General features: G+C 49.5%; 2 protein-coding genes across 3 annotated transcripts; one reads left to right on the forward strand and one right to left on the reverse strand.

Annotated features, from left to right (window-relative positions):
* The first annotated feature begins 9,559 nt into the window (after positions 1–9,559).
* LOC115395013 (rho GTPase-activating protein 22-like) lies at positions 9,560–14,088 on the forward strand. Its single transcript, XM_030100349.1, has 9 exons — positions 9,560–9,611; positions 10,489–10,602; positions 10,833–11,040; positions 11,114–11,246; positions 11,522–11,595; positions 11,804–11,925; positions 12,290–12,524; positions 12,689–13,549; positions 13,848–14,088. The coding sequence occupies exons 1-9, from the start codon at positions 9,560–9,562 to the stop codon at positions 14,086–14,088; spliced, it is 2,040 nt and encodes a 679-aa protein (XP_029956209.1).
* A 1,032-nt stretch (positions 14,089–15,120) lies between these two features.
* LOC115395893 (putative monooxygenase p33MONOX) lies at positions 15,121–22,210 on the reverse strand. 2 transcript variants are annotated; one of them, XM_030101570.1, is made up of 9 exons: positions 22,073–22,210; positions 21,018–21,129; positions 20,849–20,914; positions 20,587–20,762; positions 20,361–20,475; positions 20,156–20,283; positions 19,221–19,324; positions 18,881–19,077; positions 15,121–16,676 (listed from the first exon to the last, which is right to left on the reverse strand). In XM_030101570.1, exons 3-9 carry the CDS (start codon positions 20,871–20,873, stop codon positions 16,465–16,467), a joined length of 957 nt encoding a protein of 318 aa, XP_029957430.1. In that variant the 5' UTR covers positions 20,874–20,914; positions 21,018–21,129; positions 22,073–22,210; the 3' UTR covers positions 15,121–16,464. The 2 variants fall into 2 exon arrangements, with proteins under 2 accessions (XP_029957430.1, XP_029957429.1); XM_030101569.1 differs by having other exon boundaries at positions 15,121–16,679.
* Between the last annotated feature and the right edge of the window lie 2,931 nt (positions 22,211–25,141).

Raw genomic sequence — 25,141 nt, forward strand, 5'->3', positions numbered from 1 at the left:
TAACAATGTGGTTTATAGTTTCCTCCTCTGGTCGGCGGTATGGAAAGGGGCAGGGCAGGAGAGGGGACTGGCTACGTTTACACCATATTTTCCAGTGGAAATAGCGTTTTGGGGCTCCATTTACACCACAGTCACTGAAACACAATTTTTTGGAAATTGTTCCAGCATCTCCATGGAATCGGAGGAAAACGGGCCTTCCTGGAAGCATGTGGGCTCCGTCTCCGGGCAGATCTAAGAGCTGCTGCTGCTCATTTCCCCTCAGCGTCCCACCATCTCCAGCTTTATTCCCCCTCTCTCCACGTTTCCCCTGGGTGATTGACGTTTCCAGAGCATCGCGCCGGCGGTGGAAACTCTGATGGCATGTACTGTATGCCTTCAGCGGAGCGTCGCCGGCTTCGCCGCCCCTCCCCAGCCCTCCTCCAGAAATAGCAGGCATGCCGCTCACAGCGGGGTTCCTCTGCTTCCTCCACGTGATTTCTACATCATCTTCCCATCGCTCGCTCCGCTCTGTGTGACGTTACTGTCTCTTTACACGTTCTTCAACCAATTGGACAGATTTTGTCATTTTAACCATGAATATCAACATTTTATTCACAGAAACTCATAAAGGATGTACCGCCTTTGAAATTTAAATGTGAAATATAGATATATGCAATAGACTTTCTTGAAAGCGTTTCTGTTTTTAGATCTTGACAGTGGAAATGCTTGCATATCTCCGGTTAGCGTGGCCGTGGGATGCCGAGGGGCTTAGCTTTTTATAGCCTACAATGTGAAGGAGCGCTAGTCTTTCCCCGGTCGCCTCCTCCTCCTCCTCCTCCTCCGAGAAACGGATCTGTGCCTCCACGCCGCCTGGCTCAGCTGTCTCTGATTGACCATAAATCAGCGGTGAGGACGACTCAGTCCGGCCGACAACATGCAGGACCGTTGTCACTCACTTAAACCTCCAGCGCCGTCCGGCCGCTGCCAGCAGGCCACAGCCTGGCGGCCGGAGAACCCTCCACCTGCGGCTCCAGTCACAAGCCTCCTGGAGTAAACCCTCTCTGAGGCGTCCCACAGGCAGCAGTGCTCGGCCCCTTTGGTTTGGAAAACTCCCTCAGTACTGAAGATACAGACAGGTCTGACTGATCAGGTCACACTGAATAAAAGAGGGATTAACTATAGGTGGAGGCAAGGTGTACACACACACACACACACACACACACACACACACACACACACACAGCTGCGTTGCTAGCGGGCTTCAGTAGAAGCTGTCTGAATCTTGATTCTTCTTCATGTGAGCGCTCAGCCGAGGCAGAACGCAGCAGATTCACATCCACCTGCTTCACAGTCAACACACTCCACACCACCGGGGCTCTAACCCGGAGCTGTGCATGTGTGTGTGTGTGCGTGTGTGTGTGTGTGTGTGTGTGTGTGTGTGTGTGTGTGTGTGTGTGCTGGGCTCATTGTTGGAGCTGTGTGAGCAGCTCGGCTGTCAGATTGCCCCTCTGTGTATTTCCAGCCGGATCGGGTGAAGCGCTAAAACACAGCTGAGGGGGTCGAATAATCCGCCTCAATTATCTGAAGCATTCACACTGAATCCGATCTGAGAGCGAGGGAGCCAAGAAACTGTTAGCAGCTTTTTTAAAGGCTAATGAAGTGATTCTGACACTATTCAGAACTGCTTAAATCACGTAATCAATCAGTTTACAACAACCTGAACGCAAACTGTAACAGAAACTGCATTTTATTGGATTTCATCATCAATTGTTCCAAAACTTGGTTTTATCATTACATCATTATTCTACTTATACGTCATATTTGATACTGCCGTACATGTTGTTCAAAACTACAGCACATCACAATTCAACAAAGTGAAGCATCAATCAGCAAAAACTCACAATATAAATCATATCAAAACACAAAACGTGATGTAAAATACAGGGAAAAGCAACAAATCCGATTAAATCAGAACCGACTGGTTTAAAGAGATCTGTGGTCTGGGGAGCAGCTCAGCGGCCGGACTGGGACGAGCCTCCTTCATTTGTTTCATGTTTTTCTGAACCGGGCAGAGGTGTAGCGGCTCGCTGTGTTGTTGTGTTGAAAGCTCGGTTCAGGAAAACTTCGCCGTGACCTTCAAACTTTTTAAAACAAGCAGTAAAATCAGTCCGCTGCGACCCCCGGCACCCGTGACCCTGAATTAAAAAGCTGTAAAAAAGATGGATGGAAGGACGTAAAATCAGCTCCATCAACTGAGTTTTGAGTTTATTGGACAGAAATGGAGGCGGAGCTTCTCGTTTGACTCTCAGGTTCAATTCCAGATCCTTTTCACTGTGAGTGTGTGTGTGTGTGTGTGTGTGTGTGTGTGTGTGTGTGTGTTTCAACCCTTTAAGAATCATACGTAAACCTTTTTTATCTGCATCTTTAACAGTCACTTCGTTTTGATTGTTGAGCTTTTTAATTTTCTTTCAGCTTTACTCGTTTCAGAAAAAATTAATAAATCAAAAACTAATAATCAATAAACTATTTTAATGTAATGACTTGTTCTAAATGTCATCACTGGTTTTTACAACGTTGGTTTCATTTCTTTTCACATAATATGTACAGTATGATTCATTTTATTAATCTATAATAACAGGAAAGCAGATAACAGTCTGCCAGACACACCTGAAAATGATTATTTTGACATATTGAGCAGAAACACGTGACGTCCACAGAGAGATGCTCATCCTGGATCAAGCACTTTGCAGAGTTCTTATGTGAACAAACCGGATCCAAGCTTAAAACAGCTGTTTAGTTTGTTTCAGAGTTGAAACCGGCCACAAGAACTTGTTCAGCATTTCAGAAAGTGAGTAAATGAAGCAGTAATTTAAACATGGAGCTCAGACGGGATTTCTCTGCTTACCTTGAAGTGTGACTGAAGCTGCTGTTGGGGCGCTGCCTCTCTGCCTCTGTGTCTTCCTCTCTCTGCCTCTCTCTCTCTCTGCCGCTCAGGTCTGTGGAGCAGCTCGCCCTCCTCTCTCCTCTCCAAACCCACCCGGGGGCAATGAAAACACTTGTAGCCACGCCGCATAGCTGCCAAACAAGGAGAGGCAGAAATGGCGCCCGCGGCGCACTAAAGCATTCTGCCCTTCAGAAAACCAAGCCGTGGACATTCCTGCGTACCCGGAGGCCGTAAAACCCGAGGAGCTGCTCCCGGCCCGACCCCTGGCCCGGCTCCGCTGGGGACGGAGACATCGTGTACCTCCACCCATCTCCAGCAGGCCCATGTTCCTCAAACACACACACGTCCAGCACATGCTGCACTCAGAGTCAGCGGCGGTTAGAATCCGTCGTAGTGGAGGTATTTCCTCGCTTCAGATCGAATTAAAAGCCAAGCTTGTCTCAGGTGACCCCAGCAGAGGAAAACAGGCGCGAGGCGAAGCGTCGAGCCCACCTGAGGCTCCGTTTACACCACAGCGTTTCAGGTGGAAACGGATCGCTGTTACCATGTTGTTTCAGGAAGGTTGTACGTTTAGAAAAAGATGTAGTTAGAACATCAGACCAGGAGGTGGCGCTGTGTTTCGCTCCGTTTCCACGGAGACGGAGTGGGAGCTTGAAGCACTGTTGTCATGTAAACAGGGTCGAAAGCAGACTGGAGAATTATGGCATGATGGGAATACTAAATCTAAAGAAACTTGATTTTCACGACTTTAAATGGATCAAACATTGAGAAAAGAGAAGCGGTTCTGCTGTCTTCCTGTTAGCTGTCTATAAAATCACAAAATAATGCTTTATGTAAAGAGGAACATCTCAACATCATGGAGCAGACACAAATGAGAGGCTTGTAAAGAAGACGTAAGCTGGAAACAGCTTCATGACGGCCAACTTCATCCCAGATAGCAGGAGGGATGGAAGAATGTGACCTGAAGCTCTTCATGGAATTACTGTTAATGAAGCTACAGAATCAGTCAAAAAAGTGTGACTAAACTCAGACACACTGGAGGAGGGGTAGCTTCTTTGGGGTGTCTGTTTACATGACAACAGTGACGCCTCGTTCTCACCGTTTGTCGTTTCCATGAAAACGTAAATCGTTTTCTAAATGTCTCTTTCAAAACACAAAACCATTCCAGACATTTCCACACGACTGTAGTTTTATTTATGGCATGTAGACTCACTTCTTAAAGAAAACACTTTAAAAAAGCAGAATTCTTCTTTTCTCCATTTACAGCGGTAATGCATAGAATCTATTTTCCAATCAGATCACACCGCTAGTCAGTTTTCAAATACCAGAAAGTAAAATCTGCTCCACACACACACACACACACACACACACACACACACACACATGCACACACACATGCACACTATCTTTAGCTTTACAACCTGCGGCAGTGCTAAATCTACCAAAACTAAAATTACCAGCAGAGCTCACTGCGCCGCAGATAAGCGGAGATAAACTGGACTCTTCCCAGTAAACACATCGTGCTGTCGGCCAGCGGAGTTCAAAGGTCACACACCGGCACGGAGGCTCCTTCCGTCGGTCCACGTGACCCGGCCAGATGTTCGGGGGGTAACCGATCGTTTAGTGTCACTTCAGTATAAATTCACAACCACAAACACGGGCTTGGATTTCTCCTGCAAACATAAAAATTAAAAATATCCTCCACCTTTAACAGCCAGCATAGCTCAGATTCTGAACCCGGAACATAAGCCCACTGTGAGCACATCTCGTCCTCTGAAAAGTCATTATTCACCTTTATGCTATCACTCTGGTCTTTAGTGGCTCTGAAACTGAGTGCTTCGTTTGAGTTTTACCCACAATGCAGTGTTTTTCTCCTGATTTTCATATTTATCTCATAACTTTTCGCAGGACCTCCCCATTAGATGTTTTTACTAGAAATCCAAAGTGCACTATGTTTGATCACCGCTGCCGTCGGGGAGTGTTTTCATTTAAAAATCCACAAAAAACAATCCATTTTTTCCCGACAGCGGCTGAAGAGAGTGGCTAGCATTATTTCCATGCATGTGATTCATTACAGACGTGCAGGAAACATGAGCAGGAGAGAAGGTGACAAATTACATTTAGTGGAGGCACACACACACACACACACACACACACACACACACACACACACACACACACACACACACACACACACAGAGAGCACTTTGTAATGAAGCGCCGCTGTCCGTTGCCAGTTGTATTGACAGATGTGAAAGCTCTCAGCTGTGATTAAAAGGCGGTCAGTCAGACACACAAACAGGAAGCTGTTTCTTTGTTTGGAGAAGACGTCTGGTTATCTGTCCCACTCAGACAAGTCATTCCGCCGTCCTGAAAGTCCGGACCGCCGTCCACTCTGGGTCCTCTACGACTTCCTAAGGGGAGGAGACTCAAGGGAAATGTGTTTGTCAAAGATGTTGGCTTCGCTGACGACATGGCTGTCAGATCACCTTCTGCGGGGTAGCTGTGGAAAGATAACTGGACAGGAAGCAGAGAGGCTTCTTTCACCTTATTTCTGAGAGGAGTTTGCATGTTCTTCTTGTCGGTTCATGCACAGGTTTTCCCCACCTTCCTGTGACGTCCAGGGCCTGATGATGATTCGGGCTAACTGCTGACAGAATGTTCAAACGTAGGAGCGAGTGTGACGAGGTTTTCTCCTCTTTCTGTCAGCATGAACTGGTGACCTCTTCTTCTTCTTGGTGCTCCAGGAGGGTCAGGGTATCCCGTCCCGGGGCGTTGAGCCGACCAGGTGAACCAGGTTTTTCCACTGCTGGCGATCTTGTGCCAGCTGCTCTGCATCCTCCACAGCAGCTCCGTGTTGTTGGAGGTCGCCCGCAACGACGTCGAGCCATCGGGTCCGGGGTTTCCCTCGAGGTCGTCTCCAGCCTGAGGCCTTTGGGTCAAACTGGAGAACGTCTCATGCCGGATGTTCTGGTAGACGAAGGACATGGCCCAGCCAGCAGGGCGGTGTTGTGCGACCAAGGAAGATACTCGGGGCTGGCCTGTACGGCTCTGAGCACTTTGGTGGAGACTCGCTGGGGCCACCTGATGTTCTCCATGGTTCTCAGAGACGTGCTGTCAAAGCCATCGATTCGTGCGGCCAGAGGGGGCCACGTTTCTGAGCCATAAAGCAGGATGGAGAGTACGGCTAATTTGTCAATCCAGAGCTTGGTCTTGGTGAGATGGTCTGGTCCCGCCAGAATGGTTTCCATGGAGACTGCAGAGCAGATGCTGCCGGGGCTCGTCTGCGGTCAATCTCTGGTTTTAGGTCCTGCTGTCTGTCACCATGGACCCCAGGTACACAAAGGTCTTCACAGGCTCTACGATGTCGCTCCCGGTTTGCATGGGAGGGGGATCTGGTCCATCAACCGACATACATGAACCTGGTTTTAGTCCAGCTCACCTGGAGCTGAGCTGTGCTCCTCCTCACTGTGAAGCCCAGAGCGTCTCAGCTGACTGCAGGTCGTGCTGAGCAGGATGGTGTCGTCAGCGTATTCCAGGTCCGTCAGGTGGTAGCTGCCGAAGGACACTCCGGGGACGCCTCGCAGACCTGGGACATCAGATGGTCGATGAGATCGGGAGCAGCCACGCCACCCTGGCGAACGCCACTGGAGACGGTAAACCAGCTGGAGTCAAACCGTTCATACGGACTCAGCTCTCTGTGCTGCTGTGGAGCAGCTGGAACAGAGCGATGAACTGGTGACCGGTCAGTTTTATTTTTTTAATGTACTGGAAGAAAGACTTGATGAAATTCATGTCATCACAGTGACCATGATGTTTGACTTTTCATGAGTTCATCTCTGATAGACTGTATGGCACTGGGCCACCAGCATGTTTAACCAAACCCCACCCGACAGGGCCACCAGGGCCCAGATGGAAGCAGCAGTCTGCAGACATTGCTCATGAAGCAGATTGAGTCCTGGACTTCAGGGATCACACATTGAAATAATCTGATTACATTTGGCTGCAATCTCTTGATATATCTCTGGACCTGCAGGCCGGACGTCTATTCATATTTGATTACTTATATTGATTACCAACAAGGCCAGCAATGCACTGTATACACTGTATTGTACTTCACACCAATGAGGCCTATTGGATAGAGAGAGGAAGAGAGAGAGAGAGAGAGAGAGAGAGAGAGAGAGAGAGAGATGGGGGTTCATACTTTAATTGAGTTCAAAAGTTGACTAGACTGACGAGCCTCTCTCACTTTTATGTCTACTTGAATCACAGTGTGTGTGTGTGTGTGTGTGTGTGTGTGTGTGTGTGTGTGTGTGTGTGTGTGTGTGTGCACTTTGCAGCAGGCCACACTTCAGCAGCAGCAGATTTTGAGCCAGATCATCTCGCTAACTCTATTTTTTTCTCTGACTTGGTCTCTCTCTCTCTCTCTCTCTCTCTCTCTCTCTCCCTCTCTCTCTCTCCCTCTCTCTCTCTCTCTCGCCATCGGCCGTGATTACTTTGGTAAAACAGTACTGCGTCGCAGAGAACCAATTTTCCTAATGCACAGCCTTCACACACACACACAGCATGGTTATTGATGAGGCAAATGGGGAGGGGGGCAACTGGGGGCACACACACTACTGGGAAATGGAGAGGGAGAGAGAGAGAGCGAGAGAGAGAAAGAAAGAGGGAGGGGATAGCAGGAACGAGACAGAAGGACAAGCTAGACGGGGACAAAGAGACGGGGAGACAGACAGAAAGTGAGGCGGGATGGAGTGAGGAAGACGAAGAGGAGGGACGGGATGGAGAGGACAGGAGAGGACATGGACGTTTGAATGTGCGGCGCTGCTCTGGAAACGGGGCAGGACGTCCAGTTAAGGAGCTAATAAAGCAGAAGGACATGGAGACGGAGACAAGGGAGGATGCGGGCAGGAATACTAAGCTCACCCCTACGGAGGACGGAGTAGTCTGCTTCTGATTCCCCGGCCGGCAGAGGAACGAGCGGAGAGCTGCATGTTCTCTCCGGCAGCGTTGAGGAGGTCTGGGAGGACGGACGGATGACTGCGCGGCTCAGACAGAAAGACGGTCGCTGGCGCTGCACACGGCGAGGAGCTGACTGGGTGTGGAGATGTGGATCGTCCACAGGGACAGTCCACTTCAGGATCCGAGGAACCCAGTGTCAGGACTTCAGGGAGGTGATCTGAGATTCTCCGTGGCAAAGGCTGAACATCAGCACCGCAGTCAACTTTGATCGTACGCTGCCATCGTCTCTCTCTAAAGATGGCACCGTCTGACAGAGTACGCCTGACAGTCCTGGCTTTGTCTGAACCGGATGGGCCTGATTCCAGACCAGTGCAGACTCTGGAGGCGACGGCAGCTTGAAGAAAGATTCAAAATGTTGAGCATGACTTTCACAGTGCCGAGTATTTTTACAATTTAGGCTTCATAAATTGAACTTCTCTTGAAGTTCGACACAAACCTCCACTGAGTTTCCCTTAAAATTAACCTGGAGGGAGTCTTTCCAGTAGCAAGAGATCTTCAACCTTTACTGCATCAGGAAACCTCCGTCCGTCCGTCGTCCATCCGGCCGGAGCTGGAGCCGGTGCCAGCTAACCCTGGGCCAGAGCAGGACGCGCCTGGACCGGTCGTCAGGGATTCCTCTTTCAGTTCAGCTCTCCAGGAAACTCTCAGAACCGATGCTTTTTAACACAAGGCAGTCGATTAACCACCGACTTCACTCAACAGCCTCTAACTTCTGCCAAGACGGGTTTCAGTGAAGCTCTGGCTTCATCCAACAACTTCTCAGAATATTATTTCAGCCAGGATCTTTCACCAGAGTGTGTAACCCTGAATCCAGGCATCTTTTCCTGATCCCTGCGACCCTCGCCAAGCCTTCTCTGGGGCTAACTCCACACACGCCTCTTTTTACTGCTTCTACAGGCATCTCTTCAAGAGCTTTAGGCAACAGTTCTGCGATTCCAGGCAAACCTGAAGTTTTATATTCACCAGAAGATAACGTGAATGAGTGAATTCAGGATCACCTTGGGACTTCCTGTTTGGTACCTTACAGACGTCCTCCTTTTAATCTTCATAAGAAAAAAAAACTTTGTAAGATTGATTCAGAAGACCGTTTGAAACAGTTTTCTGACTTTCTTTTCTATCGTGACCATATTTAAACCTAAATACCCACCAGGAACAGAACAAACCTGCAAGATTTATCATCCGCCGCGGCGTCTCCCTCTTCTGAACGACCTTTAACCTTTACACTTCCTGGGGAATACCAATTCTCAATCTGGAATCTCTTTCTAAAACATTATTCACTGAGAATTTATCGTTTAACCTCCCTCAAGGACTCTGCAAGTACATCCAGCAAAAAGCCCCCAATTAATCCTGTAAGGTGAAAAATCCAGGAGCTGGTGTTTCATGGCCCGTTTCCAGCAGCTCATTATGGTCCATCAGAACGTCCAGAGGAACACAGCCCAGTAGCTGGAGCACAGTGGAGACAAAGAGCAAAACTGAGAAAGAAAAAGGACATAGGTGAACTTCTTTCTATGCATCGCCTCTCCTCTACTTCCTTCAACACTCTGCGAAACAGCTCCACATTGCTGAGTTTGATTTGTGCCGAGCGTCAGAGCAGGAGAACCGGAGAGCTGCAGCATGGGCCTCAGCTGCTTCAAGTCCTGGAAGCATGACAGTACGGGCCACAAAGGTGAGACGCACGTGCACACGCGCCCCCGAACACTCCATCAGCATATTACTGGTTAATCCCTCCGCTTGAGAGCGGCGCCCTTGAGTGGCGCCTGATAAACGCTGAGTCAGGGTCCCGAGGCCTCCGTCTGAGCAGGCGGTGGGAGTCCTGATGTGCTTCACGTGTGTGTGTGTGTGTGTGTGTGTGTGTGTGTGTCTGCGCCGTGTTTGATATGACTTTGACCAGGACAGACAGTGGGGCATGATGGGAAATGGAAAGAAGAGAAGAAAGGGAAGGAGTATTAGTGACTGCATGAATAAAGTGAGACTGTGCGTCGGGACGGCGTTCGCATTCTGTGAGCCTGGAAAATAAAGACATCGACGTGTCAACAGAAAACGATCTACTGGAAAATCCCCGGTGTTCAAACTTAATGCTTAAACTGTGAAGTAAAATCATTGTTTTTCATTGAACATTCCCAAATGACTTAAGGGCCAAATTCACACACGTTGAAGTGAAAACAGAGAACTTCACTGTGTTTTGGGTGTTTGTTCCCATGACAACGGAGCCACAGAAAACACAACTTTTTGACCACGCTGTAACTGCACCATGGTGTAAAACAGAACTCAGAGCTGCTTCATCCAGCTTCTACGTTCATCCTGAACCGTCACCGATCCGGAGCTGCTTCACACTGGTGACCATCAACACATCCCTCCTCTCTGCTGAGGGCAGGGCAGCTTTAACCGGACAAGACTGAGAAAGTGGACATTTACCAAGGACCTGGAGCGGTCGTTACAACCCTAACCCTCTCACCCTAACCCTGTCACCCTGAGCCCAGAGGCATTCCTCGTGGTGATCAGACGGAACGGCTGCAGACTCTTCCACGGCTGTGTGTTTGCAGGTAACAGAGACGTGCTGGCCAGTCCAGGCTCCTACTTCTTCTTATCGAACAGCGCCGGTCAGGGTGACGAGTGGCTGAAGAGTCTCAACAAGGGAGTCTGGATCCCCTTCACAGGTACCCGCAATGACAAGCTCAGTCTTTACACCTACCCTGTATTCACTGGAAGCTTAAAGGCATTTTGGAATGAAGCTAGAGTAGTTGAGAAAATACACACACAAAGAGAGAACATGCAAACTGAAATAACTGAACAGGGGATCTTGTTACTGTGAAGAGTCTGCTGACGGTCACACCTGATCCCACAGTGAAGTGTACTGTATTAACCGTCTTCGCTGCCCCTCCTGCAGGAGTGTTCGGGCAGCGCCTGGAGGAGACGGTGCTGTACGAACGGCGCTATGGGGTGCGTTTGGTTCCTCTGGTGGTCGAGCAATGTGTGACGTTCATCCGGGAGCGCGGCCTGCACGAAGTGGGCCTGTTTCGCCAGCCCGGCCGGGCCAGTCTGGTCAAAGAGCTGCAGGAGGCCTTTGACTCGGGGGAGAGGCCGACCTTTGACAGGTACGGCTGCTCCTGTCCGTCCTCTGCGGACCTGTCTCCTCACCACAGCGTCTGAACGCCTGTCTCCCTGCAGTAGCACAGACGTCCACACGGTGGCGTCGCTGTTGAAGCTCTACCTCAGGCTGCTGCCGGAGCCTCTGGTTCCTTATAAACGCTACCAGGACTTCCTGCTCTGCAGCCAGAAACTGACAAACGACCGCACGGTGGTGAGTGCAGCTAACTCCACCTCACTGTCCCACAGCTCACCACTTAAGAGGGGAAGTGTTGCCTCTGCTGACCTCCAGTGGTTTAACTCCTCGCTGTGCTGGAGCGACTCTGACAGCTACCGTCCATCACTGATGGATAACGCTGTTAGTGGTCAAACATTTGCATGAGGATTTTACTGCCTTTTCTTTGTCTGCATAAGACGAGACATGAACGCTGAAGGAAAAAAACCACACTGTCATTGTCTCCTTCCTTTTCTTCTCATTTTCAAACTCAGGCCTTGGGGGAACTGAGGAATCTTCTTCATGAGCTTCCAGTTGTAAACTTCAACCTGCTGGACTTCATTTGCCAGTAAGACAAAGAAACCAGTGGTGAAATGCGGGGAACTTCTGTGTAGACCTGTGATCCGCTCACATATCCATATTAAGAGGAGTTGCTGCTCTTTTTTTCACGTTTGGCCATGGTTATGTGGGGTTATGGCTGGCTTTGGGGAGTTATTGTAAATCAATATAATGTTCCCAGACGGCTTTCAAAATTCAATGTGTGTGTTTATTTGCAGATTTCTAAATGAAGTCCAAAGTTACTCCACCAGTAACAAGATGAGCGTCCAGAACCTGGCCACGGTGTTTGGGCCAAACATCCTACGAGCCAAAGCCGAAGACCCCCAGAGCATCATGGGAGGTGGGGATAACGTTGTGCGGTGATCAGTCTGTGATAACCAAAGGCATTTCAGGACTGAATCAGAGAGAGTCGGCACTGTTTCCTCACAGTGGTTAACCCCTGGTCAGAGTCTGGATTTCAGTGTGGAGTTTGCATGTTCACCCTGTGGGAGGGTACGTGTGATTTGACTCCTGGCTACAGTCCCAGTACATGAGTTTAAGGTTAAGTTTAAGGTTTGTCTGCCTCCTGTGATGGACTGCTGGCCTGTACAGGTGGAACCTGAATCACACACAGTCAGCTGGGATTAGCTGGAGCTCCCTGCAGCTCTGGGTCAGACAAAGCAGAAGAGAAAACAGTGCAATTCTAATCAAACTGTGTGTCCAAGGTGCAACTCTGGTCCAGGTCCTGATGCTAGAGCTCATCAGAGAACACGAGTCCCTGTTCGCAAAAATCCCTCCACCGGTCTACGGCCGTCCAGCTGGAGGCGTGCACGCCTCGCCGGGCGCCCTGAAGCAGCCTCACCTCCATCCGGTACCCTGCCTCCGTCAGCTGTCTCTGCCGCTCATAGCAGAGCGCTCCAGAGACCCGGGACCAGCTGCCGCAGAGGCGGACACCTCCAGGTACTGGTCCCAGCTCCAACAACGTCTCATGATTAGCCAAAAAAATGAGTCGTGACACTGGACTTCCTGCTAAAGGTTGACTTTGTTTCTCCTCAAAGAAGTGGTTCCACACCTCCAACTGTACAGGATTAAAGCATAGTGTTGCTTGTTCTTGTTTTCTGTAGCTGTGTCTTCTCAGCTGCTGCCAAGTCGGACCGGTCCTCTGGCCAGAAGAGACACCTGGGCCACCGCTACACCTCCTCCCACCCGGAGAACTGCTTCTACCCGCTGCCGTCCTCCAGCCAGTCGGCCCAGCACCACTCCGACAGGCACAATGTGGAGTACCACCAGCGTCACAGCGGCCGAGGGGCTTCCCCTGCAAACGTTCAGGCCTCAACAAGCAGCCTCCAGCTGCATGAGGCGGTGGCGGACCGGTCCCAGCCCGGACCGGCGCCCTCGGCCTGGGCCGAAGCCTGGCCCAGCTCAGGAGGGGCCGCCGCTGGTTTCTGGAGATCCTCGGGGGCGGAGGGAGGAGGCGCAGGACCAGAGACCGCCAGTGGGGGCAGCAGTGAGGCTCAGGAAGACAGCACTCCCTCCCCCTACGATAACCTGCACAGGCAGAGGATGGAGGGCGTCACGGGCGGACATCATGAAGCCGAGTCCAAAGGGAGCTGTGAGGGAGACGGCGAGCAAGAGGCGGTGGAGGACGGCAGAGACTCCTCCTCCTCCTGGTCCTCCTGTGAGGCTGGACCTTCAGATGAGTGCAGCGACCATGTGGAGGAAGATGATGAAAACAAGACCGGCGATCATGACGACGGCGACGAGGGTCACGAGAACGTCCACCACCCTCCCTCCCCAGCGTCTGGATCTGCACTCAGCAACAGCCCCCTCAGCACGGGCAGCTCCGAGGTGTTCCTGCCCTCCGGCCCTCCAGAGGCCCCGAGGCCGGACCCCCAGGCGCAGGCCCAGGACCCTCAGTCGCTCCTGGCCGAGCTCAGGCAGCAGATGGCCCAGCAGAGGGCGCAGTACCAGGCCCGGATATACAGGTGAGGCTGAGCAAAGAGGACATGTGCTTCCAGCTGGATGTAGGAGTGTTCCGAGTCCTCGGAGGCGGAGCTCGCTCTCCGCAAGTCCTCCAGCCTTCACTCTGGATAATGTTTATAGAGCATTGTTCTCTGCACCCTTGTGTGGTTTCACGATAACAACAACCAACAGCACCAACTTGTGGCCTGGCATGCTAACTACATCGTTCTCAAAATGTTGTCATGTGAATGTGAAACTTTTCTGAAACAGAAAGAGCAGAAATGATGTGTGTGTGTGTGTGTGTGTGTGTGTGTGTTTCAGGTTGGAGCGCTGCAACGACGTCCTGGAGAGGCAGGTGGCGGTACTGCGGGTGTGTCTGGAGCAGCAGAAGCGCAGCCAGAGCGTCGCCGAGATCAAGATCCGCAACATGCAGCGAGCCAAGGCCGACGCCGACCGGCGGAACAGCTCGCTGCAGAGGGACATGGAGACGTTCTTCCAGACGCACGGGGACGGCAGGAAGAGGGGCGGCGACGAGGACGGGAAGGGCGGAGCGAGCATCTGAGGATCAGCAGGCGGACGTCTCCAGAAGTCTAAACTGCAGACTAGAGGAAAACACGGAGAAGACAGTGGAGAGCAGTGTGAGCGGCAACCTAAGGCCTCGTTGTAGGGTTTATATTTAGGAACGGCAGGAATGGATCGGTTTATGAAAGCTGTCTTCCTGTTCGATGATGCAAAAAAGAAAAACAGCCTTTACAGATTAGATTTTGACGATCAAGCAGCGTTGCCGATGCCGGCCTTCAGAGGTGCTCGGTCTCCGCTGGGAGTCAGTGTCTGGGTCAAAGACTTGACAAACGTTGAGTGAACTTCCAGAGCCGGGATTGTTAAATGCTGTAGAATATCCAGACTTTAACGCCCAGCTGATGGCTGTGAGGCCGGAGCTGGAGACGCACTGAAGAACTCAGGATGGAGGCGCTGCAGCTCAGACTCGGCCTCGCAGTCCACTTCCTGCTGGTGTTTCAGCTTCCTGGATCTCCCTCAGACCAAGACGCTCCGGCATCGGGTCAAAAATCCACCAGTCCCCCGTCAGCCATGCACTGATGAGCCAGAACATTACAACCAAGAATGTGCAGGTCTCACTTTCGTCCACATGGCCTCCACACCCCTCTGCTCTCATGAGCGCCAGATCACGGTTCGGTTGTTTTTGCTTCCTTGGAGACGTTTTGATTTAATCAGATCTCTACGATTGTCCATGTTCCAGGTGAAATGTGACCAACCGGTCATGATGTGATGAGCTGTCTGATAAGATCCAGTCTGTCATTGGTCGTGGCCGGTCTTCAGTGATTTGGATGTGCCGTTATGAGAAGAGAAAGCTTTGTTTGGTTTACTCAGGATCTCACTGGATGAATTTGTGATTTCGTGTGAACGGGGTCTGCAGTCCCTCTCGACTTTGCATGAAGACGCAGTGAAACGTCACCAGAATAAAGAGAGAACCGCACGGTGACGTCTGCTTGTTATTCAGAGGAACTACACTGTGATTCATGAGCAGAAGTTTTACTGAAATAAACTTTTATAAAACAACTCGTGGGCGTCAGTGTTTCTGGAGGCAACGTAACATTTATTCTGTCCAAACCGCTTTTGGCAGAAGAAAACTAAAATGTACAGACGCTACAAATCAACATCAGATGGAAAAAAACACACAAACAAGAGTTCAGTGGGACGACACGACACTTTACCGAGGAGGGAATCGAGACGGAAGCTTCAGAGGAGACTCCGAGAGAACAGCCAACACAGTCACACTCCTTCATCTCTAATATCTACAGTGCGTGTTTTTCTGAGTCCAGATGTGAGGATCATAGAGGAGACGACACCGAACACCAGGCGGGGGGAGGAGTCTCATCTTCATTAAAATAAACAACAAAAAAACACCGGTTCTTCTCTTCTGTAACATAGAACCATTTCCTGTTTTCACTTCATAACAACAGTGTTAAATAAGGTCCGTGAGGTCCGTGATAATGATCCAGTCAGCGCTGCAGGGAAAACGCTCACGAAGCTTCCTCCCTGCTTTCTTCAGTTCTACCTGGAGATTAATTCTTTTTTCTGGTGAACGGAGGCGAACGCTGGAATGCATCTGGGCTTTAAGAGGATGATCTGAGGCTACAGCAGACGACAAAAGTAAATTAAGAAAGACATAAAAAGAAAAGGAATGTCAGGAAGGTTTCAGCCTTTCCTGAGACGAGATTCTCTACATCTATTGGTTCCGTCGGGTCTGATGACAGTAAACTTCCTTCAGAGGGTTACAGACTTCCCATCCTGCTCCATGAAACGTCTTTTAAAGAGACGGCAGCGAGGAGCTAAAGTGCATTTCCAGCGGGTCTATTCTGAGTGATTTACACCGAGCCGACTGATCGGTGCTGCACGGATCAGTCTGAGCTCTTCCTGACACCAGGCGGTTCTTTACTGGTCCAAAGAAATGCTGCAGAAGCTGCAGGTTTGACAGGAATAAACCACCGGATTCACACACACACACACACACACACACACTCAGGCTCCGGCTGAGCGTCTGCACAGGTGGGAAACAAACCCAGTTTACTCTCATCAGAGGGTTGAAAAAACAACAAAAAAATAAAAAACTCAGAATGTGTGAGGAAACGATGAAAGTTGGTCCAGGAGCGCTGTCTTCACCGTCTCCTCGGAGCGCTGCCATGTGCTCAGTGGGGGTTCAGTCGGTTTCCTGGCTCTGGGATTCCGCCCTGACCCTCTGCCTGGTTGCATAACGGGTCGGGTCGGGTTGCATCAGCTGACACTCTGAACCTAACGGCGAAACGCCGCGGCGAGGGAGGGAGAGCTGGAACCATGAAGTAGGCTAACGTCTGGAAATGGATGAACTGGTCTCACGGCGCGGGGGGGGGGGGGGGGGGGGGGGGGGGGAGGGGGGCGTTCAGAAGCCGGACGGGGTCAGGATGTTCATGTCTCGGTGTTTGAGCTTGTGCGGCCGCGCTCCCTGCCGCCGGCCGTCCACCGTGGGGATCTCCATCTTGGGGGGGGCCGCCTTCTGGGCGTCGGCGGAGTCGGCCAGCCGCGTGGCCTGGGACTTCATCACCTCCATGGGGGTCGGCTTCTGGGCGCCGCGGTACGCCTGCAGCGCAAAGCCTGCTGGGAAAACAAGACAAGACAAAAGGTTTCTCAGCACACAGGACGGCGTGGAGGTGGAGACGGGCGGCTGCTGCACTGCTGATCGGTTCCTTCTGTTTACGTGGTCAGGATCTGGACTTCAGGTGTTCAGGAGCACGAAAAAAACAAACAAAAAATCACACCATCCTAACGGGAAGTGATCACATTCTCTGACTCAAAACATTAAAATTGACAATTATCAAAATCAAAAACATTGAAATTCAATATCCATGCAAAAAAAAAAACAGAATTAGATATTTTTCAAGTCAAAAATGTTCAAAATTACTACTACCAAAGTCAAAAACATTAAAATGTAACATTATTCAAGTGAAAAAACTTAAAATGTACTATTCTTAAAGTCAAAAACACTAACATTTACTGGTATCAAAGAAAAAAAACATTAAAATTCAATATTCTTCAAGTCACAAATGTTAAAAATTCATGTGATCAAAGTCAAAAACATTAGAAGTTAATATTACGTAAGTCCAAAACACCAGAGTTTACTCGGCTCAGAAAGCATTAAAAGGTACCATCCTTACACAGACGGATCAGTTTGTCTTTATTAAATTCTGTTGAGTAATTTGATCTATTTTCTACATGATCAGTCAGCAGTTGAACTCAAACCCACTTCCTCTGAGCTCTGGACCCCAGCCTCGGTCTGAAGCAGCCTGTGGTGGATTTAATGAGATCAGCTGTGATCATAAACTCCACCGACCAATCGCTGGATCAGTTCTGATCCAGAGAGGCGACAGGCGGCTCAGGCGCTCCACTCATTAGAAGGTTTACCGTTAAAGAACCGGTTTCCGAGTGTCTCCGTCCTCTCTGGAGCACCTACCCAAAGTCATGCTGGGAAAAGGACTTCTCTGCATGTCAGACTGAAGACGCTGCTCCTCCCAGTCCCTCGGCGACCTTCATGAAGCGCCGTTCATGTCGGTGAAGCGAGGAGAGTGAGGCGTGCTCCACGTCCCGAGCCGAGACTGGCCGGAGCGCCGGCGGCCGCCGTACCCGCCGCGTACCCTCCGTCTAAAGGTCGCTCCTCATCCGTTAACCCAAATTCTGAGCCCACATGTTTATTTGAAGTTCAGCTTTTGTCCACAGCGTGTGGGGCCTGAGTAAACTCAAGGGCTGACTGACTCCAGCTGACCTCCGTTTCAGTGTTTAACGCTCGACTCTTCATTTATATCACCACCTTTAAAGCACCGTGCAGCGACCGGGGGAAGAGTCACTATTATAAAATCCACCACTGCTACTGCCAAAAACGGTTTTATTTACCATCCTTAATGTAAAAAATGTTAAAATGTACAAGTGATAACTTCATTAATAATTGAAAAAAAAAAAAAAATATATATATATATAAAGCTAAAGTGAAAAATTGTAAACATTTATATATCTTGTTGATCCGTTTGTTGCTGTTGGTGTTTTGTGGTTATTAAAGGTTCTGAGTAGGGCTGAGTGATACATCGTCTACCACACTATTGTTTTGATGATGAGCAAATTTAAATTAAAGAGTATTTACAGTTGCATCAGCCTTATGTTAGCATATTAGCTTAGCCAGTCAGTTGCTGCATTTGCATTTTCCAGCAGCCACACAACCTGTCAGGCTGTATGAGCGCAGCGTAGCTATTAGCCACCCGACTGCCCGGGTTTACTGTCGGTGAGCTGTTAGCTTAGCTGTTAGCGCCGGAGCGGAAGACTGTGGCTGCACTTCAAGACCCAAAGTAAAAGTCACGTTCTTTTCAGATCAGAAGCCTCTAACATTTCTCAGTTTGCTCCTATTTATTCGCTTCAAAGGAGAAACAGTAATTCACTAAAATGAAATGGTACAAAACTGTTGACAGTATGGAAAGAGTGAATATAATTTGAAAGGATTTTTTTTAATTTACTCTGCATTTCACATGCTTGTGTCTTGATGGCAGTTTGTGTGATGAGCTGGTGTTTAAAGGCAGCAGCCACATGAAGACCAGGCTGCTACTGTGAGCTGTTTCGCAATTCAGCTGATCAGTCTGGGTTGTTGTTTGTTTGTTTGTTTGTGGAGCAGTAGCAAAGTACTTCCTTAAGCCACCAAACAGGATTTCTTCACGTGGAGCAGGTGAAGTTTCACTGTATTCAAGGTTTCCGTTCAGATTTTCAGTTTGAAATAAAGGCTCGAGCGGAGGAGTCTCCCTGATTGGCTGAGCCGTTACCTGCAGAGCCTTGGTCCGATCCCAGGTCAGAGGTCGACTTGTGGACCAGAGGACGAGGCCCGAACACACTCCACCGCTCCACGGCGCCTCCTCCGCCTCCTGCTGCTGCTGCTGCGTCTCCTGCCACGCCTCCTCCCAAGTCCACACTGCTGGAGGAGCTGACGCTGACCTCTGAACTCGTGCTGCCGAACCAGCCCCTGAAAGACAAACACACACACACACACACACACACACACACACACACACACACACACACACACACACAAAGAGACAAACAGGTTCAGGTTCTGAATCGATGCCCTACATTCTGCTTTGTGTGTGTGTGTGTGTGTGTGTGTACCTGCGCTGCAGCTTGGGGGAGCTGTGTGGAGTGTTGGACGGGGTGGACTGTGCAGAGGAGCTCTGTCTTTCCTCTCTGGCCTCCAAACTCTGGATCTGGATTTTCTGAAACACCACAGAAGAAGAGAAGCGGTGAGTCCGTCTCGCTGGACGATCTGTGGCTCCGAGCGAGAACCCCGGAGGTCCGGCGGGGTCGCAGGCCTCTCGAGCAACAGGACGGATGTTTGTTGGTGAAAAGTGGAGCAGCGGAAATCGATGTGTGATTGTTGGCAGAGCAGACTCTTGATGTCACACACACACACACACACACACACACACACACACACACACACACACACACACACACACTCAGGCCCTGTCCACACGGAGACAAGCTGAGACAAATCCGCACAAATATTTGTTCTAAGTCACCCGTCGTCCACACGGAGCCGGCGTCTCAGGGCTCTGAAAACCACAAAGTTTGAAGCCGGGTCCCAGAGTGGAAAAATCTGAAGACGCGCCTGAGACGTCTCCGCTGTTACGCCGATTGCGTCATCGCCCCGCTTCTACAACAGGACGCAGCGCGGAAGTCCGACAGAACCACAACAACAATGGCGCTTCGAAATGTCTTTTAAATATCTGTGCAAAATAATAATTGTGCCTCGTCGTCCGTCCACACCAAGCTTTCCTTAACTTTCGCTCCGGAGGTCGCCGTCTTTGCGTTTGTTTGCAATACAACGTGAATACAACGCGTTTATATATGCATGCGCACTACCCAACTATTACTGCACTGCAGCGCCGCCAGTGGGCGTGGTTATGTATTACAGCGTTTACATGTGTCTTCAGTTCACTAATGTGGACGCTTTTTTTTTGCTGACTCCGTCTTTATGCAATTCGTTTTGTAAAATATGACTGTTTTGGCTCCGTGTGGACAGGGCCTCACACACACACACACACCTGCAGGGCCTCGGGGATGCGGTGGTGGTGGCGCGTCTCCTCCGCCGTCAGCCCTTTGTGGGGGGTGTAGCTGGCGTCGGTGAGCCCCGCCTGCTGCTCGAACCGGAACATGCTGTCCTGCGTTTGCTCTGCGTGAGAGAAGAAATGACTCGATGTGACTCCGGGCTGAGCGAGGAGACGCTGCTCCTGCCAGGGCGCCACCTACTGGTGATGAGCGAGTTCATGATGATGGAGGACGCCTTGGCTTTGACCACCGGGCCCGTTTTGAAGGGGGCGCTGTCCTGAGCGCTGGACGCATTCCCCCCGCCGCTCTCGTCCTCCTGCTCAAAGGAAACGGCGTCAGTCTGAGGGTGACGTGCTGTGATCGCTGGTGACCACTGAATGAGCCTCAAACCAGAGGTTTGGAAGCACAGTGTGTGTGTGAGCCTGACCTCGGCCAGGTGTGTGAACCTCCTCTCGGGGATGAGGGGCCGCCTCCACAGCTTGTTGATGCTGATGTCGTGGGGGGGCGTGGACATGGGGGCCTCCAGGTTGTCGTCGTAGCTCAGCGCCCGGCGGGTCATCCCCACCGGGAGCCTCATGCCCCCCATGCCCGAGCCCTCGATGGCTGCTCAGACAAAACCACATCATCATCATCATCATCATCATCAGCTCCACAGCCACGAGCTGTGGCGTCGGGACAGAAGCACTGACCTGGCAGATCACCAGAACCGGACATGACTGCAGCGGGACGAGCCACCAGGCCGACGGGGAGCGGACCTGCAGACAGAGCGAGGCCGCAGGGTCATTCAGAGAAAACAGCAGAATGAACTGACCAGATTCTACTTCCTCCAGAAACCAGCGCAGCGCTCAGAGCTGCTACCTTTGTGATTGGATATTTGGAGGAGTGGTGAAAAAGGTTACGCCGGTCTTTCCAAGACAACAGACAGCTTCCAGCAATGCATTGTGGGGGAGCAGCGGAGCCAGGGGAGCAACTGAGGACGCAGGAAAGGTCAGAGGTTAATCAGGCTTTCTCAGATAAACCCAAAAAAACCAAGTGTAACAGCATTTTTGAGGAAACAATCCTGCAGCGACCGGCGCTCGCCGCCTGCAGGACGAAGTGAGAGGCTGTCTGAAGGCAGACAGGCGGGATTACATAAGAGCTGCAGCAGCCTGTAAACACACACACACGCCTCATCTGCACCTGATGTTAACCCTCACTGTTAGCACGACACACATTAAACCACAGTGAAGAAATACACACTAACACACACACTCAGAATGACACACATACACACACACACACACTAATAAACAGAATAACAGAGCTGACGGACAATGTCTGGGCAGGAATGGATGAACATACAGGCTAAAATCAACATACAGAGATCTGTTAGAGAAGGTTCACTGAGCTGGATGAGATTATTTTTTTCTTCAGAAAATCACATTTAATGTGAAACAATCCTGATTTTAACAGACCGAAAACACATCAAGGTTATCAGCAAGAGGCCTCAGCCTGCAGGGATAAAACTACTCAACAATTCCTACATTTATCACATACAATACAAAGGGATTGAGTGGAAGAGCTGAAGAATTAAATAGTTTGTTCCTAAATTACCTAAAATCACACATTTCCTTTGCAAAGCAGCCGTGACCGTTGTTTACAGTGATACAAAAACATACATTTGGGATGTATAAATACACACCGGCGCAATTTGAAAGTGTTTATTCTACGCCGTACTCGAGAGAGACTCGTGTATAATCAAACGAACCTCTAAATGTGAGATTTAACCGTGACAGAGTGAAAAAAGGCGCCGTTTAGTTTAATTCAAGTGTTTTTTAGATGGACTTCTGCAGAGTCAGAAAGCGGAACCTGTCGGTCTGAGACTGGCAGCGAAACCCCGTCTGACAGCGCTGGAAAACGCCTTTTCCTCTCACCGGAGGTGAAAGTGGCCTCAAAGGGACGACTGGCCCAACGACGACCCTCCGATGTCGACTGATCTGTGGGGGATGGATTTAAATCTTCGGCTGGCGGCCATTATTATCTTCAATAAATTATTTTCCTCTTCCTCCTCGGTGGCGCCTCCCGTTCTCGCAGAGTCTCGCGAGATTTGATTCGTCTGCTGTAGACACTGACGTCATGCATTCTCCTTAGAACTCATTCAGGACGAAAACATTTTTAAAAAGGAAAAAACGGTTATTTCAACATGTAAATAAGTAAACTGAGTCATTGCAATTAAAGCCAAATGATAAATGATTTAATTCCATGTATTCAGACAGAGTACGGAAAGCTTAGCAGTTAACTTGCAACAACCGATGAAAGAAACAGTTCAATCTCGGAATTGCTGCATTTTCCAGAGAAATTTTCAAGAGCGCACGGCTTAAAATCAGAGATGTGATGTGCCCAGTTTCATGTTGAGTGAGATGGACTGGCAAAATAGAGCCACAGCAACCTTCAGTTTTAAGTTTGTCCCTGCTGTGGTACAAAGCACAAGTGATGAAAATGTCAATATTTTCACAAAACTATAGAAAATTATAATTACAACGGAAAAACGCTACAATCTCAACATAAATCCACACAACACAGTGAAATGTCCAGAAAAGCTCGCTTATAGCTGATGTGTTGTTAGGGCTTGAGGCGAGGTTTCCATCTTTCATGGCAGCATCACTGACATCTCAGCTCGGGCCTCAGTGTTGCGTTGTGTTTGCTACTCTTAAGGAATTCATTTTAAATTGTATTCAGTGCAGTCAGTGCGGGTTTTTTCTTTTTAAATACTTGATTTGAGCTATAATATTGATAAAACTGCAGGACATAAGCATAAAAATAAGGACTAATAATTGCTGACACTCTCGTGTTGCTGATATAGTGACTCCACAGCAGACCTGCCCTATAATCCTCTATAAGAGGACACCGCTCTGAAACGTGATCTTTAACCAGTTCATCAGAATTACAAATAATTCACAGTTTCCCAATGAAAGTTGGTTTATTTATAGAACATAACAATTTTATTTATGCTTCTATGTGTTTTATCAGCTTATTTCATTCATTCAATCATTCATTCATTCATTCATTCATTCATTTCTTCGTTCACATAGTGGTGAAATACAAAATTCTTGTCGTGTGATCAAATATTATTTTTCATTGAAAGTGAGGCACATTAAATAGGTCTGAGTAAATCAGAAAAGTAAAAGACAAGTAAGGTTTTTAAACTAAATTATTTCAGATTAAAACGCTTCTGCTGTGATTAACCTGTGAGGGGCGCGTCGTGCGTAAAATGGGTGTTTGTCTCCACCTAGCGGCGGACTGGAGCACTTTCCTGTAACCTGTTGCACTCAGTGCAAACACCCAACACATCTGTAGAAGGAAGAACACTCCAGGGCGCAAAGTGCCCCGTGCGTATTTTGGCACCGGGAGCGCACAAACTGCGCGCGCAGTCTGGAGAGATTCTGAACAGTTTCAGTGTCGCAGGGTTTGACCTGTGGAGATTTTCTGACAGTCGGGATCGGGTTGACCTTTGCCAGACTGTGGGAAACATTGTTTGGCTGCTGATCCCTCCCACCTCCCGGAGCGCTCAGCAGAATTTGCATGCAGCAGCACGGAGCGCCTCCCTCCTGCACGGTCTGGCTTCTCCCTTCCATAAAGCGCTCCGGACCGGACTTTCCTCTCCAGTGGGCGCAGCGGAGGAGGAAGTGGATCACCTCTCTGCGGGAGTTCTGAAGCCACTGGGGATTTCTTCGCTTTGGGGAATTCCGCCGCTTTCCGCCACTTTCCGCCGCTTCTCTCGTGTTTTTCGTGTCTCTTCGTCGTGGGGGGTCTGATCCGTTCAAGATGTCCCTGAACGCCAGTAAAAGGACCACCACCACCACCACGTACCGCACGGTGAACGTGGCCACTCCCGAGCCGGTGTCCCCGGTGTCCCCGGTGTCCCAGGTGTCGCAGGTGTCGCAGGTGACCACGCTGCCGTACGCGGTGAACGGCTCGTACGAGACGGTGCGCTACCTGGTGCCGGTGCAGCAGGCCGTCCAGCAGCCGTCCTACGTCTTCATGCAGCAGCCCATGATGCAGCAGGTGGTGTCCCCCATGTACCTGCAGAGCGTGCCGCGCCTGAGCGTCAGCAGCCACGACTCCGACTTGCTCATGTACCAGGTGTGTGTGCGCGTCTTTTATCCCTCTTTTCCAGCATTTTTCTGACAGTTTTGACACATTACAATAGAAAAGAATGCGATATAAATGCTTTATTAATCCCGGAGGAGGGTTTCTTTCAGCGCTGCTCTACACAGAATAATTAGAAATAAAGCTATAAAAGTGATTTTAAAAGCACAAACGATGGAATTGTCCAAAATCATCGTAAACACTCCTAACAGGAGTTATACAGTCTTATCGCCACATGAAGGAAGGTTTTAGTCATTTTAACCAATCTCTCTCTTTTTTAGCAGCTCGTTTGTTTTTCCTTTTTAGAAATTCTATTTATTTTAGCATTTTTTGTCTCCACTTCTTATCATTTTAGTTGTTATTCTTGTTTTAGTTTTTGTGTCTATTGTGTCTTTAAAACGTTGAGCCAAAGGGCCACATGTGGCTGCAGAGCCGCAGGTTGAACACCCCTGAGTTACAACAAACAACACAAAAGTGGCTCCTCGTTTTCACCCAAAGTCAAACATCACAACTAATCCTGAATGAAAAGTAAACAAGTTAAATCCTCTGCTGGTGACTCCGGGGAGGCATCAGAAGACTTCAGCTTCATTCAAATATTTCCTCCATAATAAATGAATTAAAACTTAATTTAATCGTAAACGCTGAAGCGAGCCAATAAAATGGAGTCAGACCAGTCAGAGGAAATATGTTGCATCAATAAGCGACGTTGGACTGAAGCCAGGCACTGAAGTGACTGTAACACCAATAAATCATGTTGACACAACTTATTTACATTTATTCCACTCTGCAGTCCACTTTACTGCTGAACAAAAACCTCAAATCACTTTAATACTTTCCATTTCTTTATTATTTTC

The sequence above is a fragment of the Salarias fasciatus genome, chromosome 10 (assembly GCF_902148845.1).
Source record: "Salarias fasciatus chromosome 10, fSalaFa1.1, whole genome shotgun sequence".
NCBI classification, from domain to species: Eukaryota; Metazoa; Chordata; class Actinopteri; order Blenniiformes; family Blenniidae; genus Salarias; species Salarias fasciatus.

Excerpts from the sequence above, each read along its gene's own strand:
- LOC115395013 (XM_030100349.1), top strand. The coding sequence starts at position 9,560 with ATGGGCCTCAGCTGCTTCAAGTCCTGGAAGCATGACAGTACGGGCCAC. Across the intron at positions 10,603-10,832 it reads AGTCTGGATCCCCTTCACAG|GAGTGTTCGGGCAGCGCCTG; the intron begins GTACCCGCAATG and ends CCCCTCCTGCAG. Across the intron at positions 11,926-12,289 it reads CCCCCAGAGCATCATGGGAG|GTGCAACTCTGGTCCAGGTC; the intron begins GTGGGGATAACG and ends TGTGTGTCCAAG.
- LOC115395893 (XM_030101569.1), bottom strand. The coding sequence starts at position 20,873 with ATGTCCGGTTCTGGTGATCTGCCAG. Across the intron at positions 20,476-20,586 it reads GGTTCACACACCTGGCCGAG|GAGGACGAGAGCGGCGGGGG; the intron begins GTCAGGCTCACA and ends TCCTTTGAGCAG. Across the intron at positions 19,325-20,155 it reads GCATCCCCGAGGCCCTGCAG|AAAATCCAGATCCAGAGTTT; the intron begins GTGTGTGTGTGT and ends GTGGTGTTTCAG.